Source organism: Delphinapterus leucas, chromosome 4 (assembly GCF_059928025.1).
Source record: "Delphinapterus leucas isolate spDelLeu-1000000601 "Yukka" chromosome 4, BTC_Dleu_Yukka2, whole genome shotgun sequence".
NCBI lineage: Eukaryota > Metazoa > Chordata > Mammalia > Artiodactyla > Monodontidae > Delphinapterus > Delphinapterus leucas.
The window spans coordinates 58,635,979-58,653,736 of NC_143132.1; the positions used below are offsets into that span (position 1 = coordinate 58,635,979).

General features: G+C 39.1%; 1 protein-coding gene across 10 annotated transcripts in view; it reads left to right on the forward strand.

Moving 5' to 3' along the window:
- Positions 1 to 17,758, forward strand: part of PHLDB2 (pleckstrin homology like domain family B member 2) — a 107,482-nt gene that overhangs the window by 70,418 nt on the left and 19,306 nt on the right. For 3 of the 10 annotated variants that reach the window (XM_089910531.1, XM_089910530.1, XM_022598737.3), the window contains 6 exons: positions 882 to 992; positions 2,757 to 2,846; positions 6,429 to 6,572; positions 9,476 to 9,616; positions 10,806 to 10,905; positions 14,746 to 14,766. In XM_089910531.1, the coding sequence (XP_089766657.1) occupies positions 882 to 992; positions 2,757 to 2,846; positions 6,429 to 6,572; positions 9,476 to 9,616; positions 10,806 to 10,905; positions 14,746 to 14,766 (607 nt within the window). Of the gene's footprint in view, positions 1 to 881; positions 993 to 2,756; positions 2,847 to 6,428; positions 6,573 to 7,227; positions 7,414 to 9,475; positions 9,617 to 10,805; positions 10,906 to 13,706; positions 13,722 to 14,745; positions 14,767 to 16,693; positions 16,730 to 17,758 lie in introns of all 10 variants that reach the window. The other 7 variants (XM_022598821.3, XM_022598968.3, XM_089910532.1 and 4 more) reach the window with 6 other exon arrangements.

The window sequence follows — 17,758 nt, forward strand, 5'->3', positions numbered from 1 at the left end:
GATTATTAACATAGCTGTAGCGTGTGTCCATCTGTCTGTCTATCTGTTATATCTGAATATCTTTGTGTGTTTAACCACGTGTCACATTTGGCAAATTATGGAGCCTGCCATTTACATGCCAAATGGTGCTCCCAACTAGATAAACCGAGACTTGTTATACTCATTGTTGCTTGATGCTGTAGATGCATTTATGAATATAAATGTGAAAACCAAGGTAGAGAAAATCAGAAATCTAGGTATTTGTTTTAAATTACTTGCTTTTGCAATCATAGTAACTGGATTTAGAATAATTCTACGAACAGTCTCTTTTAGAATTCCTCTGTTCCCATTGCCCAGTAGTTCTCAAAGATGGCTGATAGTTTACTACTGCTAGAAGCAGCCTCGTGGAATGCTATGCAGATGACCGCCTCCATCCAGCCCTGAGCACCCGGATGTCCAGTCCAGAATTCAACTCCTGTTCCAGAATTTAGAATCGCACCCCTGTGCTCTGTACTAAACTGATAAAGTTGAGGGAGAGGATGGAGAAGGTGACTTCTTAAGCTTTCGGTTTAAATAAGAAATTCCATTGTTTTTTCTCATGAGGCATCTCCCAAAATGATGCCAAAAATTCGTTTATATTCTAACACAAGATTTCCTGTTGACTTCCAGGTTCTTGAAATAGATTTTGAATCACTTGGCCTTAGGTAAAGAAAAGCCTTGAGCTTGTCAGTTCAAAGAAACTGCTCATCGTCTCTGGGTAATAATCACTGCCTACCTACCATCAATGAAATGTGGTCACTGTGCTTCAGGTTATAACACTTTTTCTCCCTTTCCCAGGACAGACTGGAAAACCCTTGAATGTCTAATGTACATCTCTATGGTCGTTTTTTTTTTTCCTCCAGGAAAAAATTTCTGCATTGAAAAAGCAAGCTAATCACATTGTCCAGCAGGCTCAGAGAGAACAAGATCATTTTGTGAAAGAAAAGAATAACTTAATAATGATGTTACAGAGAGTAAGTATTTCCTTTTCAGCACTGGTTGCAGTAAAACACAGGTTCCAACTCAGGGAAAGTTGCTTCCATCAAAGTAAGTACCTTTTAATAAAGAATAGTGAATTATAATTTGAGGAAGAATTTTCTATATACATTTTTATTTAATCCTCCACATTAATGAGCTGATGCTCTGAATGATTAACTAGAATACAGAAAACAAGCAAAGACATTTTATTCATGCTTTTTCCACAGTGTGAAAATCCAAACTATGAAAAATCTGTATGTTTTCTGATTTTCTTCTTTTAAAAAATATCATATTTTTCATCAGATAGGTAAAACATATTCTGCTCTTTTTTACTGCTCTCAAACATTTTGGCTCAGTTGATCTGGTGTTTTGAACTCCAATTATTTGCATGTGGGTCTTCCTGGCAAAGGCCCAATAAAAATCCCAACAGATTTTTTTGTAGAAATTGACAAGTTGATGCTAAAATTTGCAGTTGATCTTCATTATTCATGCAGTCTGTATTTGTGAATCCATCTGCTCACTAAAGTTCATTGGTAACCCTAAAATTAGTACTTGTCATGCAGTCATTGATGGACAGGCACAGAGCAGTGAAAATTTTGAGTCACTCAATGGACGTGCATGTTCCCAGCTGAAAGCGAACAGGGCACTTCTCTGCCTTCTTGTTTTATTTCTCTTACTGTAAACAAGTGTCCGTTTTGTGGACCGTTTAGTGCCATGTTTTCACATTTTTGTGCTTTTTGGTGATTTTGCTGTTTCAAGTGGCTCACAAGGGCTGAAGTATTGTCTGGTGTTCCTAACGGCAGGAAGGCTGTGATGTGCCTTATGGTGAAAATACATGTGTTAGATAAACAGCTTTCAGGCATGAATTATGGTGCTGTTGGCTATGAATTTAATGTTAATGTATCAACATTGTACATTAAATGAGATGTCTTTAAAAAGAGACACACATAAAACAAAGTTATGCAGCAATCAGTTGATGAAAATATTGTGACCAGAAACCCAACGGTTCAATATTCTCTAGTTCAGTGTTCATGGCAACATCATAGAACATAACTACTGCAGATAATGAGAATCGACTGTATATGAAAATGTAAAGGGCATAGAGTAGCTGAAACAACTTTGAATAAGAAGAACAAAGTTGGAGGATTTATACTATTTGACTTCAAGTTTTACTATAATGCCATAGTATTTAAGAGGGTGTGGTACTGGCATACAAATAGACATATAGATCAAAGGAACAGAACAGAGTCCAGAAATAGACCCACACATATACTGTCTATTGATTCTTGATAAAGGTTCTAAGACAATCCAGTAGGGAAAGGAAAGTCCAGCATGTGGTGCTGGATCAACTAGGTAAACATGGAAAAAAATGAATCTCAATACCATTCATCCTCACACCATGCATATAAATTAATTTGAGACAGATTATAGACCTAAACATAAAAATTAAGGTGAAAAAGTTTCTAGAAAATACAGGTGTGCAAGTACACCTTCATGGCCTTGGAGTAAGCAAAGATTTCTTAAAGAGGAAATGACAGAAGGCTTGTATCCAGAATACATTAAAAACTCCTACAAACGCAAAAATAGTAGATAAATAACCAATAAATAAATTTTTAAAAAACAGACAAAAGACTGGAATTGAAACACTTCACGAGAGAAGTTATGTGAAGAGTCAGTAAGTCCCATGAAAGAATACTCAGTCGTTAGTCATCAGGGAAATACAAGGTTGACTCAGTTTAATAGATTTTGTGTTCCTTCAGGAAAAGGAAAATCTTTGTAATTTGGAAAAGAAATACTCCAGCCTCTCTGGGGGCAAAGGGTTTCCTGTCAACCCCAATACTCTAAAAGAGGTAAGCTGTGATTTTTCTTGTCTACTCATATCGCCTTAGAACTCAGGAGATGTGCCTCAGTTTTATGCGATTAGCTGACTAGGAAAAACACTAACTGAAGTGACTTATGAAAGCACTCAATGCTTTGATGGTTTTCCTGCCTTTTGTTATTTGTGCTTTGAGAATTTCAGGGATCATCTTTGTGTCTAATGCAGATTCACTCTGTGTGTGTGTGTGTGTGTGGTGTGTGTGTATACTTTGCTTAACAGTGACATTGTGGGTTAACTTGAAGTTTCAAAAAATTTAGGATCCAGACCAAAGCTAGTCTTAAATTCTCTTCTTTCCTTCCTCCATTTTCCTTTCTCAGTTTCTCCTCTTTCCTACTTTCTTCTCTTTCTCCTGTCTTCTAGAACGTGAAAATGCCCCCAAACATCTCTATCTCCTTTTCCCCCCAATGTTGTCTATGCTATTTTTGCCCCTAAGTCGGAAAATCCTGTTTACATTAAGTTGTACACTCTCTTTATCCCAAACATCCATCTTTTCCCAGGTTCCACCGCCACCCTTTCCCAAATATCTTTTTACAGAGCTACGTTGCTATAATGGTTAAATATTTTAACTCTAATTTGGAAAATTAAAACGCTGACTGAGAAAGAAAATAGTTTTATTTTTTTTCAAAAAGCTAAAGAAAAAGCTTGCTTCTGCATAAAATTTTTCATAATAACAAAAAACCCTTTAAAAAGACAGCAGAGTTAGGAATTCCTACGAGGTGTGTGTGTGTGTGTGTGTGTGTGTGTGTGTGTGTAGGTGTGTGAGGTAAATGCTCATCACATAATAGGAGTGAATAATATGTCCCTCGGAAGCATTTTGTGAAATGTTTCCAAAAAACTTTTTTAGACCATTCAGTTTCGTAGTTTCTCTCCGTTATTTAGAACACAGATCCGGCAGATTCACTGCATAAAGAGTGGTTGTGAATGGAGTGTAGTGGAATAAGGTTGTCAGTGAGGTGGGCAGGGGCTGGGTCTCCTGAGTCATGTTAAAGAAATTTGGTTTATTTTAGTGGATGGGAAGCCACTGAGGGATTTTAAGCAGGGAAGTGACATTATTTGAGGTCCATTTGTTAAAGCTCACTCTGGGCTGCTCTACTGGATTATAAAGAGGAGATGCCGGGAAACCAGTATAGTGGTGATTGCAATAGTATAGGCTGGAGGTGCCGGTGGCTTGGATTTGAACAAATGAAGAGAGGTGGAGAAAATTAGCTGGATGCAGAAATACTTTGGAGACAGAGTTGACAGTTCTTGTTGATAGATTGGATGTGGGGATGAAGTAAATTAAGGGTATTGTCAGGAATGCTGCCGTTATTCCAGTTTGAATAATGAGGTTGATGGTGAGTAGCTGTTACTGAGATAGGGAAGACTGGGGAAAGAATAGATTTGAGAGGGAAGTGCGGTTTGACTCTGGACATACTGAGTTTGAAGGGCTTGTGGCTTCCAAATGCATTAGATAAGCTCTAAGGTCACTTCACCTCTTAAAAGAATAAAATCTTTCCCTTTCTATTCAAGAGTTGTTCTTATTCTCTGCAGCCCTCCTGTTGTCAAAATCCAATTTGCCTTTTTGACTGTATTGGTGTGTCTGCAACTCTTTTGTTTGTTGAGTGGCTGTGTGTCCTCCTTCATGTCAAGCAGACTTGGCTCAGAAGATGTTTTGATTGTCTCCTTCCTTCCTTCCTTCCTTCCTTCCTGTCAAGCAGACTTGGCTCAGAAGATGTTTTGGTTTTCTCCTTTCTTCCTCCCTCCCTCCCTCCCTCCCTCCCTTCCTTCTTTCCTTCCTTCCTTCCTTCCTTCCTTCCTCTCCCTTTCTTTCTCTCTCTCCCTCTTTCCTTCTTTCTCTCTCTCTCTCTCACTCTCATTCTGTCTCTTTTTTTAAAGAGTGATGAATTTATATCCAACTCTTTTAAACAAGTCCCACTTTTGGAAAATGACGTACATTTTTGAAGCAATTAATTAGGATATATGGTTATGACTCATATAAAGAATCCAACCTTGGTTTTGAAAGATTCTACTATCAACTTAGCAAAAGAATAACTCAAAGTTGTTACTCTTCACTGTCATTCATTATCAAAGATAAAATAAATTTGACAACCTAGTTGTCAACTTCCATTCTTCAATTTAATCTTATAAAACTTTACATAGTATCTATTGCCCCTTTCTGAAGTGCAAGACTGAATTCAGCAGCATTTTGATACCTCCAATTTATAAACAGTCAACTCTGGCTTTCTCCACTTTGTCAGAATTATAAATTCTCAGTGAAAACCTTGCTTGCAGCCTGGAATTTTTGCTTCACCAACATAGCAATATCTTGCCTTTCCTGGAGCCACTGTTTGAAAGGATTGATGGGCAAACAGAAGAACCCAAGTGTTAAATTTAACTCAGTTTACTTTTAAAAGAGAGATATTGGGCTTCCCTGGTGGCGCAGTGGTTGAGAGTCCGCCAGCCGATGCAGGGGACACGGGTTTGTGCCCCAGTCCGGAAAGATCCCACATGCTGTGGAGCGGCTAGGCCTGTGAGCCATGGCCGCTGACCCTGAGCGTCCGGAGCCTGTGCTCCGCAACGGGAGAGGCCACAACAGTGAGAGGCCCGCGTACCGCAAAAAAAAAAAAAGAGAGATTAATTTATACCCTTTATTCTTTTTTTCATACTGTTTTATTGGTGTGGTGAAAATCATGGTCTGTACAATTACTTTCCATGGTAATTTACAAGTGCCTTTTCCTCAAATATAAATTCAGGAGTTTTGATTCTCATCAACTTTAATTCATGGGTATTTTCTCTAAACTGAAGCCAGAACTGAATCATTGAATTTAAAAGTAACTGGAAATTCTCTGCCCTAGGGGTAGAGTTGGGAGTTGGGCAAGCTTCCTTAAATTGAAACATCCTCAAGCTGCAACTTCATCTTAGGGATTTGTGTGTGTGTGTGTATGCACATGTGTATACACGTTTCTCTTGCTAAGGAAGGCTCACAAGAGAACAGTGTCCTTTTTATTTTCATTTTGTTGAGACACCTAGAAGCAAGATTCCATTATGAATAAATTACTGCTTTATAAACGTCTTAGTGCAAAAACCAGTAGCCTTTAGTCTACATTTATTCACTCTCTAATTTGTCAGGAAACAGAAGAAGAAGGGAAAATCTAAAAATAAAGATTTATGGAAAAGGCTCTTGAATTCGAGAGTGATTGCACTGTCGATTTTATGTCTCATATTTATTTTTGCTTGCGATGATTTTAAATGCTGTGTAGTGACAACCTATTCAGTCAACAGAATGAATGCCGATATGGATGGATATGTAAATCAAAGGTATTGGGTTATTTATAATAAAGCCATTTTGATTTTATCTGAAAATTTACTTTTAATGTTTGAAATATCATTTTTCAAGAGTGAGCACCATAAATCCATTTTAATAGTTGATGACTGCCTTAATGAAACATCTGATAATACCACAGATATCTGGCTGTGATGCTCTAAGCTAACTCCATTGTACTGGAGCATTAATACTCTCGCATGCCTCAGCTCTTGCTTTCCTTGTGTTTAACTTCTGAATTCCTCCTTTTAGGGCTATATCATTGTAAATGAAATTAATGAGCCATGTGGCAATTCCACGAATCTCTCCCCTTCCACTCAGTTCCCTGCTGACGCTGACGCTGTTGCCACTGGGCCTACCACAGCTGTGCTGGTGAGCCAGCCACAAAATAAAGAGGTGTGTTGGCATGCCATTTCATTCATTCACTGCTTTCCTCATGTCAAGAATTAACCCATGGTTAACTGAAAATAAGGGTGTGTGAGACAAATATTTGTTTGGTTGACCAGAGGACCAAGAGTGATGGTGAGATGAAAAAAACAGACTGATTTGGGGGTAGTGCTCTACCAATGATAATACTAGAAACCATGAAATCTATGGTACAGAGTATAGAGTACTAGGAGAAGTAAGTTCAGAAAAATGAACTATACATACATATAAATACACATACACACATATATATCTCTTAGCACTTTAGCCCAACCTACTTTTCTTACAAAGCAAAAAGCCTTTCTAAAATTGTTGGTTTGAATCACCTTTCCAGTTTGATTTTGTCTTCTCTTTTGTTTGCAGTATGGATTTCTTTTTAATATTAAGCTGCTTTAAAACATCTGGGGAGGTGTAAATAATAGTAAATTAAAATACCTCTTACGGATCCAAGTTGCTCACAGTGTGAGATCTTAACAAGAGGCTAAATTGAAAGATACTGCCCATCATTTATGCCTTCTTGATTAACATATAAGAAAACAAAACAATCAGATTATCGATTTCATTTCTTTGTCTTATTCTTTCATTTCATATGGACACATATATATTTTTTCTTTCTCCTCTAAAGCAAAGAGCACCTGTCTGTTCTGGATTTATGTTTCCTTCCACCCTTTCTCCTCATCCTATCACTCAACCTCCATCGGCCCCTTGGCCTGAAGTCGTGGCTACATCTGTCGATTCTTTTCCTTTAAATGACACACCACCTCCTCTACCAGCTAAGAAACACAGAAGGCAGCAGCAACAGGACCAGCAGGTAATTAGGAGCTGGTGTTTAGAGTTTCACCTTAACAACAAACTTAACTGATGTGAAATCTTTTCTTCAACTTTTCCAAAGGTATTTTTTCGTTTTGTTTTTCCTGATCCCTTTTTATTTATTTACTTTTTAAAAGATATTTTTGATGTGGACCATTTTTAAAGTCTTTATTGAATTCGTTACAATATTGCTTCTCTTTTATGTTTTGGTTTTTTGTCCGTGGGGCATGTGGGATCTTAGCTCCCCAACCAGGGATCGAACCTGCACCCCCTGCATTGGAAGGCGAAGTTAACCACTGGACCACCAGGGAAGTCCCCCTGGTCCCTTTTTAAAAACTCAAAACCTAACAAAGAGGTGGCAGGTGGGTTGCAGAATATGTGCTAGGGTCTTCCAAAGGTATTTTTTAAAAAGATAAGATACATACTCCTGTTTTTTTTAAGGACATTTATTATGGCCTAAGAGTGTGGGGATTGTTAGAAAGTTTGAGACCTTGATTGTCCTCTCCTGGCTTTTGATATGTTTGAGGTAGTTTCACATCCTCATGCTTCAGTTCCCATTCAACCAAAATATTGCAACTTACTTCAGGTATTTTTCAAAACCATAATAATTATTTCTATAAAATCCATGGTGTAAAAAGTTGCTGTGTCAACACAAAATATTTTCCTCACACAATATTGAAACCATAATAATAGACATCATTCCTCTGCTATGAGCCAAAATTTCCTCAACATTTTACAAATGTCTCATTTCTTCCTTCTAACAATCCCGTGAAATACGAACTATCTCCATATTGATATTTAGGGAACTGAGGCTCAGCATTGGTGAGTAGCTTGTCCAGTGTAACACCACAGGAAGTGCATTTGGTCCATAGAACAATAGTTTTTTATTGCACTTTTTAAAATAGATAATTTATTATTCCAAAAGTGTTGCCCTCCTTTTGATACATTCTATGCATACTCATGCTGGGGTATTCAGAAAATCTATTTTGAGAGTCCTTTCCACTATAATCAAATCCTTATGTGAATTTGGCCCTAGAAGATCCTAAGGAGTCAGTCAATAGACCCCCCCCCCGGCAAAATAGGTGAGCTCTAGTTTCCTATGCCCAGCCCTTACCTTTCTTACAGCTACCTTTACTATCTATTACCTTTGGTTAAAGGACTGTATCTCCTCACTACTTTTAGGTTAATAAATACCTAGTATAAACAGATAATTGTAAAGTTAAATTGCAGATATTCTTCATGATTGGCGTGTTTGGAGATTGATAGTAAGTTTGATAACCCAAAGTTGCATTAATTTTTACATATTTCAAAAGCTTGAGTTCAGTATAAAAATGATCAAACCTAAAGAACCTCTAATTAGGAAATAAATTTACTATTGAAGACATTTTGGGGGAGGCCAAGAAAAATTAGGATAAGTTTCGAGTTGGCAAAAATTTTGCCTTAGGAATCTGAAAATAAAAATGAAATAGTCAACAGAAGGATTTTTAAATGTGAGGGATTGCTGTAGAGGCTCCTTGGCCAAGATCTTTTTTCAGTCTAGAAGGATGCCTTATATGGAAACATGTGGATTTGGAGTGTGTTTATGTGATTGAAATATGATTCTAACTTTAAACCCACTTCCCTGTTTATGCTTTCTCTTCATTTCTTCCTTCTCCCTTTTCTTATTCTCCTCACACTGGGATCCGTGCCATCACACAGAACTGTCCAGACAGACAAAGGGAGAAACTGCTTACTTGCTTTGTCCACTGGCTGTTCTGCCATCCACATGGCAACCATCATAATAACTTGTAAGTTGTCCTGAGGCCCCAAGGCAGCAGGCACTACTACAGAAATGACAGGTGGATTTTTCTGAATTTTTCTAGGTTCAGTAATAAATTCTTCCAGTGTACCTTACCAAATGCTAACCCAATTTTCTTAGTGAATACAAGTCTAAGTTGAGTAATTTTTTAAAATTCTGTGTTAAAATTCCAAAGCTTCTTTGTAAATGCATACCTCTTAATTATTTCAGTGACCTGTTTCAGTTAGTCAAGTTTTGCTATTCTGCTTTACATTTGCATTTAAAGCATTTTAGAAGTCTGGAAGAAAGGAAAAAACAGCACCAAGAAGGCCTCTATCTGAGTGACACTTTGCCTCGAAAGAAAACCACACCTTCCATATCCCCTCATTTCAGCAGTGCTACTATGGGGAGAAGCACCGCCCCAAAGGTAGGACACGGGGAGAACCACGGGCTTCACCTTCAGTGAGTCTTTTTGTCCTTATGTTGACTGACATGCAAAGGCCCCTAAAGAAAATGCTAAATAATATACCATTAAGTTTGCTTGTTGGGCAGACGTCATAACTAAATTGCATTTTCTATCCTATTCAGAGGATGTTTGGAATTATACGCTCTGGGACCGAAGCACCTGGTCCAGGGTATTTTCTACCACCACACAAGTGGTGAGTAGCCTTCACTTATGTGACACACTCCCGTAGCTGTATCCCAGATATGGAAATTGGAGGACATAAGCTCTGGATTCCAGGAATAATGGCAAAAAATATTTATCGAACCATTTCTTGGAGCCTGACACTGGGCTAAGCCTTTGACGTGGATTGTTTCTTTGTAAAACCCAACAACACTAGGTAGTAGAGGTACTAGTTAGTATCCCCATTGTATACATGGATAAAACTGAGGTGGAAAGAAGCTAGGTGACTGGTCCACCTGGTCACCTGAAGCTGGTCGGCCCTGAAGCTAGAAAGTGGATCCATGTGGTCTGATGCCTGAGTTGCCCTCACACCTGTTCTGCTGCCTTACCAAGGGGTCATGGCAGGAAGAGGGGAAGGGCAAGTGAGAAGGAGGTTTTGAGTGGGACAGACTTCGGAGTCCTTCCCTTGTCCTTAATCACTTTGTTTTCATCTATTTTATAAACTGGTGTTCCAAGGAATTTGCTATTTTGAAAGCGTGCTAAAACCACCGGGATAGTTAATATTACGTGTCTCCAGTTTTCAGCCCACTCGATCACTTGGAGCAGATGGAAATTGGTGCTCTTGTAACGTGTCTGGATCTCCTCTGTCCTTGTGCATGATGTGCATGCGTTCTTGTCCCTGCATCTGCTCCTCGCGCATGAAGGACTTTGAGTTGTTCTCCAAGGTGGTTTTGGACAGTGTTTTCCCTATCTGTCTTCACTTTTGGAACTGCTGCCACTGGAGGAATGGCTGTGATGTTGAGACTGCTGTGGAGCTCCTGGGGAGGGACAGCGACTGGGCTTTACCATTTAGCATCAACACACGGGGTGCAAAGACCTACCTTTGCTGCCTTCTGCGCTTAGATAGGAGCTAGGAATCAGCGATGTGACCATGTCCAGAAGGACCATTGGGCCTGCAGTTTGCCTGAGTTTTTCCTCCTGTTTCTCACAGGGCCACCTGCCCCTGGGACAGAGCAACAGCTGTGGCAGTGTGCTCCCCCACTCGCTGGCAACCATGACCAAAGACTCAGAATCTCGGAGGATGCTCAGAGGTAGGTACCTTTTAAGCCCAGTGTCATGTCCTTTGTCAAGAATTAGAATTCCTCAGGGAGGGGGAGACCAAACAGAGTTGGGGATCGTTAGGGAGGGGATCAACCTAAGTCCTCAACTTTACTCTTTTCATTTTTTTAAAATTTTATTGAAGTATAGTTGATTTACAATGTTGTGTTAATTTCTGCTGTACAGCAAAGTGATTCAGTCAACTTTACTCTTCATGTGTCCACTTAGGGGAGGGATATATATATGTATACTTCCTTATTGTTGTACTGAGATAAGTCTTCCTATATGCACATTTGGCTGGTACATAACCATTGTATTTTATAAATTCAGTAGACATCTCCAATCAGAAAGGCCCACAGAGAATACTAACCTTCCCATTTGATTGGGAGAAGGAAAAAAGAGACCCCTGAGATCCTGAGAGATTACCAAGGCACTTAACCAAGTCAGATCACTTGCCTGGTTTGTGGCTGAGCCGCCCTGTTGAACATGTGCTAAAGACTCATTGAGCTGACACAGAGCACTAGTGGCCCAGGACAGACTTCCCTTAGGCCTTTTAAAGTCGGTTGAGCTTTTTTTTTTTTTGGTGGTATGCAGGCCTCTCACTGTTGTGGCCTCTCCCGTTGCGAAGCACAGGCTCCGGACGCGCAGGCTCAGCGGCCATGGCTCATGGGCCCAGCCGCTCCGCAGCATGTGGGATCTTCCCGGACCGGGGCACGAACCCGCGTCCCCTGCATCAGCAGGCGGACTCTCAACCACTGTGCCACCAGGGAAGCCCGGGTTGAGGTTTTATTCTATGTGGTTGTTAGGTTTCAGGTAGACTTGGACTCTCAGCATGTTCTGTTTCTTTGTAATAATATGTTGCGTTTCTAATGGGGTTCTCAAGTAGTCTTTGTGGGGCTAGAAGAAAATACTGTAAGGCAGTTCCAGAGGTGAGCTTCTCGTGCAGATTAGATTTATTGTGTTAACACGGTAGTTTAGGTCAGCTTATATTGGCCCTAACTTTTGAGGAGGCATGGTGCTAGACAGCAAAAATACAAATAAATTACATGATCTTTGCCCTTGAAATGCCTAGAGTCTCATGAGGAAGAGAAAAACAAACAGATGCTTTCAATAAAATGTGGTAAATGCAGTGATGGATGTATGCCCGGGATGTGAATGGGGATGCTGACAGAGTGATGAGCGTCTGGCCTCTCAATGTGTTCATTAGTGGGATTGAAACCCTTCCCTCTAAGCCAGCTTAGAGGCAATTCTGACTGCTCGGCCTCTTTGCTAATGTCACCAGGGAATAATCACTAGTACCATTAGAAATATGTTTATATATTGGTGTATATATATGCATGTATACATAATGTGTATATGTGTGTGGATAAGTGAGCTATATATATATATCACTTGAATGAGGATTTCCTATCATTACCAGAGTGATTTAAGAGTTAATAGAAGCTATGGTGTTCCTAAAAGTGGTTTATAATATATGAGAGGTTTACAGTGTTAACCTTTGAATAAAATACATTTGAACTTCTCTTTTATTTTATCATAATTTCTTAATAAACTAAAAATATCTCTTATGGTATGTAAATAGTAAACATAAATGAGTATATTTTGGCTCTCATTAATCACTGTTCGTTTGTGGGTCAAGTCTGTTTTCTGTTGATGCATTTCTCTGTGATATTTATAGACTTCTTTTTAAATGGATTTTTCCCACTGGCTGAAGGCATCAAAGTTTGGACTGGCCACAGCACCCATGCTTTATGTTGAAAGTTTTTGCCTTAAGATAGAGAGCAAGAAAAACTAGTCCTTTATACCAAACAAACCTGTAAACAATACTGTGTAAGAGGATTCTTGTGAGAATATGGTGAAACTGGAGGGATGTTTGATCTCTATTTTTCTCATCTGTGTTCCCCCCAAATAATGGGAATCCCCATGTTAGGTCCATGAAGAAGAACTGAGCCAGTTCCCTTAGGTCACATTAGGTACCGTCTACAAAATCTATTGTCTTTGACCTGTCTTTTGTGCCCCTGTTCTTCATTGTTGGGTCTTTTGTACATCCCAGAAGTCTGCAGCCTGTCCTTCCCTGCTGCCGCTCTGAGTGGTGTTCCTCTTAAAGAGTTTCATGGGGTGATGATGAGACAGCTTCCAAGGAAATAGAGAAGCCTCATATGTGTGCTGATCCAAGAGGATGTGATGTATCTTGTGAGGCCAGCCTGCCACCCTTGGCTTCCCTGCCCAGAGGAGGAAGGGTCAGGGACTGCAGTTTTTAAAATTGGCAAGATTTTCTACTAAAATTGGACCATAAAATTGGCAAGATTTTCTACTAAGCCCATACAGGTGGCCCACAAGGACCAGGGAGGATGACTTATAATTTCATTTGGAATTGTGTTTCACTACTACTTGTTGGCTCCATTAAAATAGCAAACACCAAGTAAAAGTCCATGGTTTTGAAAAAATCAGACCTCGCACATTTTTCATTAACTCAAATTAAATAGGTCTTATCATTTTTATGACTTACACAAATTAACTTAAATGAACTATTTTTTTGCTGCTTATTCGTAATGGATACATCAAGGACGATGGTGTAAGTATGAGCCTTCCTTCAATAAGCACTTTGTTAGTAGACCTGACAGCGTGAATCATGCAAACAAAGATCTCTGAGAGCAGAGTTTAAAGCAAAGAGTCCAGGGACTCAGATCCTAAAGTTGTAATGGTTATTGGCTTTTGTACAACTTGTGAACTATTCCTTTGTAAGCTTTAGAATGAATGAAATCTTTGTCCTTTTATCTTCTGTTCAATGCAGGAAAGTCCAAGAAAGGTACGACAACCTCCCTGTGTGGTGTTTTTGTTTCCAGCAAATAATGAAAGGTCATTGTCATCTTTAAGAAGTGATCAGATTTAAAACTGTACAATGGTGGACTTTTAGTCTAATGATTATTCCTTTTTACACATCAGAGGAAAATTGTTGCACATTTGCTAGAAGCACAATGCTGCGTGCAGCTGCTGTTCGTTGACCGGCAGCTGCATGACCCTCTTTGTTTTGATTTTTTTATTGCAAGGTCAGACCATGCAGGAAACACGAGTGCTTCGGAAGCACCGTTTCGTAAGACTCAGGATCTAGATAAAGAAAAGAGTGGGCCTTGTGATGTGTGTAGGCTAAGTGTAAAATATGATGTTTCCCCTTTATAAAGGCCAGGTATAAATAAGGCAGGCGGCAGGCTATGTGAGAAGATGGAAGGATTTAGGAGGCTCCTACCTATTCATTCCATTTAAGCCTTGAGACTTAGTAAAGAGTGAAGAACAGCCTAAATTGCTGGCTAGAATAAATGATTCTTATGTGGCTGGGAGACAGAAATGTAGGGCATTAAAAGACTGACTTGTTATAAAGTTTGATGGGCTGTGCTTCAAATCATTGAATGGCATTTTACAAACCTTAAGTCTTAAAAACTATTTGTTAATGTCTTCTTGGAAAAAAGAATTGTTTTATAGATATAATCTTGTTTTATTCTCCCTATTTTCTAGTTGAACATGTGTGAAAAATTCTTTTCTCCTGTAACAAATCATTTTTGACTGTGTGCATGTATCAGAAGCTTGTTTTTGTTTTGTTAACTTCTTGAGTTCGTCTCTATAAACTCAAATTTAATCTAAAAATGTGAATATCTTACCTTGTCAAGCTGGTATTGTTACTAACACGGTCAATTACTGCATGTTGGAAGACATTTATTTTCCCTGGCCCTTTGTCATCCTTTTTGATCTTGTATCTTTTTCCCTTTCTCTGTCATTCTCCTCCTCATTCCTGACTTGTCCTGCACCTTCGTCTTCTGGCTGTGGACTATGGTTAGGAAGAATGAATGTCTCAGCAGGTGAGAAATTGTCAGAAATACTGATTAATTTTATCCTCTTAAACCGAGGTTATAATTTTAAGTCATCTCATTTTCTGTATTAAGGCCCAGATAACCATTTTAAGGTATATAACACACATTTGGAAAATATTGGCAAGAGTATATATCCCACAATGGTTAACTCACAAAGCACTTTTCAGGTACAATTAGCCAGAATTCATAGAGATTGACATTAAAAATAACGATAACAATAATAATAATAAATGGGCCTTGAACGTCCAACCTATTGGCTCTTCCGGGGCAGTGAAGAGACTTGAGTTGATTAGGATTCCAGGTATGTGCTATGCTTAGTGACCAGCCTCAGATATTATCAGGTCTTACTTTATAAACTTTATAAAATACCCTATTCAAACAGCCATTTCTATCTGGACAGGAAGGATTTAGAGCATTTACAAGGCCCTTTTTACTTTTCAGATGCTGTCCCACCGCTGAATATTATTCTTGCTACATAATTTAAAACCAAGCAGTCTCAGGGATTTGGGGAAGTCTCATTTTTTCCAGTCCACTTACTTTGCCCCACCCGAAACAGTAGATGCATTCCACTTCCTTATTTAGTCACTAATATATTGGGTTGGCCAAAAAGTTCATTTGGGTTTTTCAGTAACATCTTATGGAAAAACCTGAACAAACTTTTTTTTGGAATTTCTTGAACAAGTGCATTCAGTCAGTGACTCTTTATTTTGTGACATCTGAATGCTAAACAAATGGGGATTCTGTGGTGAACAGGACATATATGACCCCCTCCCTGATAACTTATACTTGAGCAGTGGCTTAATCCAGCTCACACCTGTTCTGGTGCTGCTTCATGCACAGCAGTTCTTCTTGGGCCTCCTACCAGGAACGCTCCTTCCGTCTCCTGTGCTTCTATGGTGTCCTTCTGTTGAAAGTATCTGTACCTTTAAATGGCCAGGCCAGAGCCTGGATCCTAAAACCAGCTCTTAGGAATCACGCTGGTGCAATTCTGGGGTCACGAGGGAGAGGTCCATGCCCTCGATTGTAATTGCAGGGGTAACTTGATTTTTTGGAATTGTTCAGGAGGGAGGAGGCTAAGCCAGGTGACAGCTGAGTTCCCTGAGATCAGTAAAATATTGCCGGTTGCGGGGATAGAAGGGACTGCATAAGATGGGCATTCCCACTCACACTGGATCCACAGGAGACTAAAATCTTGCCTTGGAAGCTACTTGTTAGAAGCAGCCTTTATCGTTTAAGTTGCCATGAAAATGCAAGGTGCTTATCCTACCACCAGAGTGATGCAAGGTTTTCTCAGACGTCGAGCAAAGAAATAAAATAAAAATAAAACACGTAGTGAGGTGATCTAGGGAATTTACATTCACAGTCCTTAGCACAGCACACATTGTAACACGGCTCTCCCTTATGGCCGCATCTGAAAACTTGGAGCCAGTTTAGTTTACTGTCTGCCTCACCTGAAGGTGGTAAGTTCATTTTCTTATTCTGTGGTACTTTTGGGGGAAAAAAAAAAATCATGGAACATCTGAGAAGCAGGGCATACAGTTGCTTTAAGAAGAAATACGTTCCCCCTCTTTTCTGCTTTTCCAAAAAAGTGTTAATTGCATTGTAGGAACTGGCTTTTCCTCATAGCGAAAAACTGAAGGGAAGGGAGGTTGTGGCACCTGTCATCACCAAGGAGATAAGTCTTATATGTTTGAAATGACAGGGCTGTCTTTTAGGGATGTTTTGTTCATACTAAAACAAGGAAATGTCTTCCATGTCATTGGTGCCAGTGTGAAGGTTTCCTTGCCAACGAACCTTTTTTGAAAGTTTAAGGAAAGATATGCGTGTGAGCTTTTCAAATAATTTCTGGTGTTTTTTTTTTTTTTTTATCGTCCCCCTTTTTTTTCATAATGAATAATTGGAAACGATTTAACAGGAGCAGTTAGTAATTCCAAAAGTTCAAGTATCAAAGGTAAATATTTGAGTAATGAATTATTTTGCCATTCTTAAGACAAAAAAAAAAGGCACAAGCTCCACGCTTATGAACGCACTGGCTTTGTGTAATGCTTTTATGCATTAATCATTACAATTAATAATATTCTCTCTAAAGTCTCATGGTGTGCTATTATGTTTTGCACCTTTCCTTAGCAAAGTGATGTGTACATACGTGTATATTTATAACTTATAATTACATCTTATATCAAGGAAGCTTATTTTCCCAGAAATGCCTTAACCTGAACTAACATATTTTCACTTAGACATCTAAAACTGCTCTAAATACTAATGGCATGCAAACTCCTCATGGAACTCTAATCATTTTACAGATTTAGTTTTGGTGTATAATGCTTTGTTAAAGCATCATGGATGTGGCTTCCTTTTTAAATGGAAATATTTAATTAACAGCTGAGGAAGCTGTTTGGAATTACTTGCCTTCTTTTGCCCTCTGGCCTGCTTTTTGCCATTCCATTACTAATTAAAAGCCTCATAGAAAGGTAGGTAAAGTACAAGAAAACAGGGAAAATCCAGATGGTCCAACTGTAAACTCTTCATAGGTCTGGTAAGTAAATTTGATCAGGGAGAAAGTGACTGCAAACTATGGTACTGGTTAAAGAAACATCTTTTTAATGAATTAAGGGATTTGTTTATCACTATGACCCCTGATTCCCGAATACATGCTAAATAGAGAATTGAAAGGAAGAATAAGTCGATTTGTGATGCCCAAAATCAACTACCAGAAGAAAGCCATAGAGTAACACAAAGTCAAGCCAGTGGCCTAATGTGCCAGCTGACCAGGTACCAGGGTAAGGAAAACCCCTCCTGTTGATGGGATCCCTATGTTTTCATACGGTTGATATCACCAACTAGCTGAAGGCTGACTTGAGGCAGAAAAAGAAGAGAGCTGTATATACACTAATTAGGAGGAGTACAGCTATTGGAAGGATTGTTGATTCTGAGTATTTTAAATAAGTAATTGGCAGACAAGGGAATTTGAAAAAAAAGG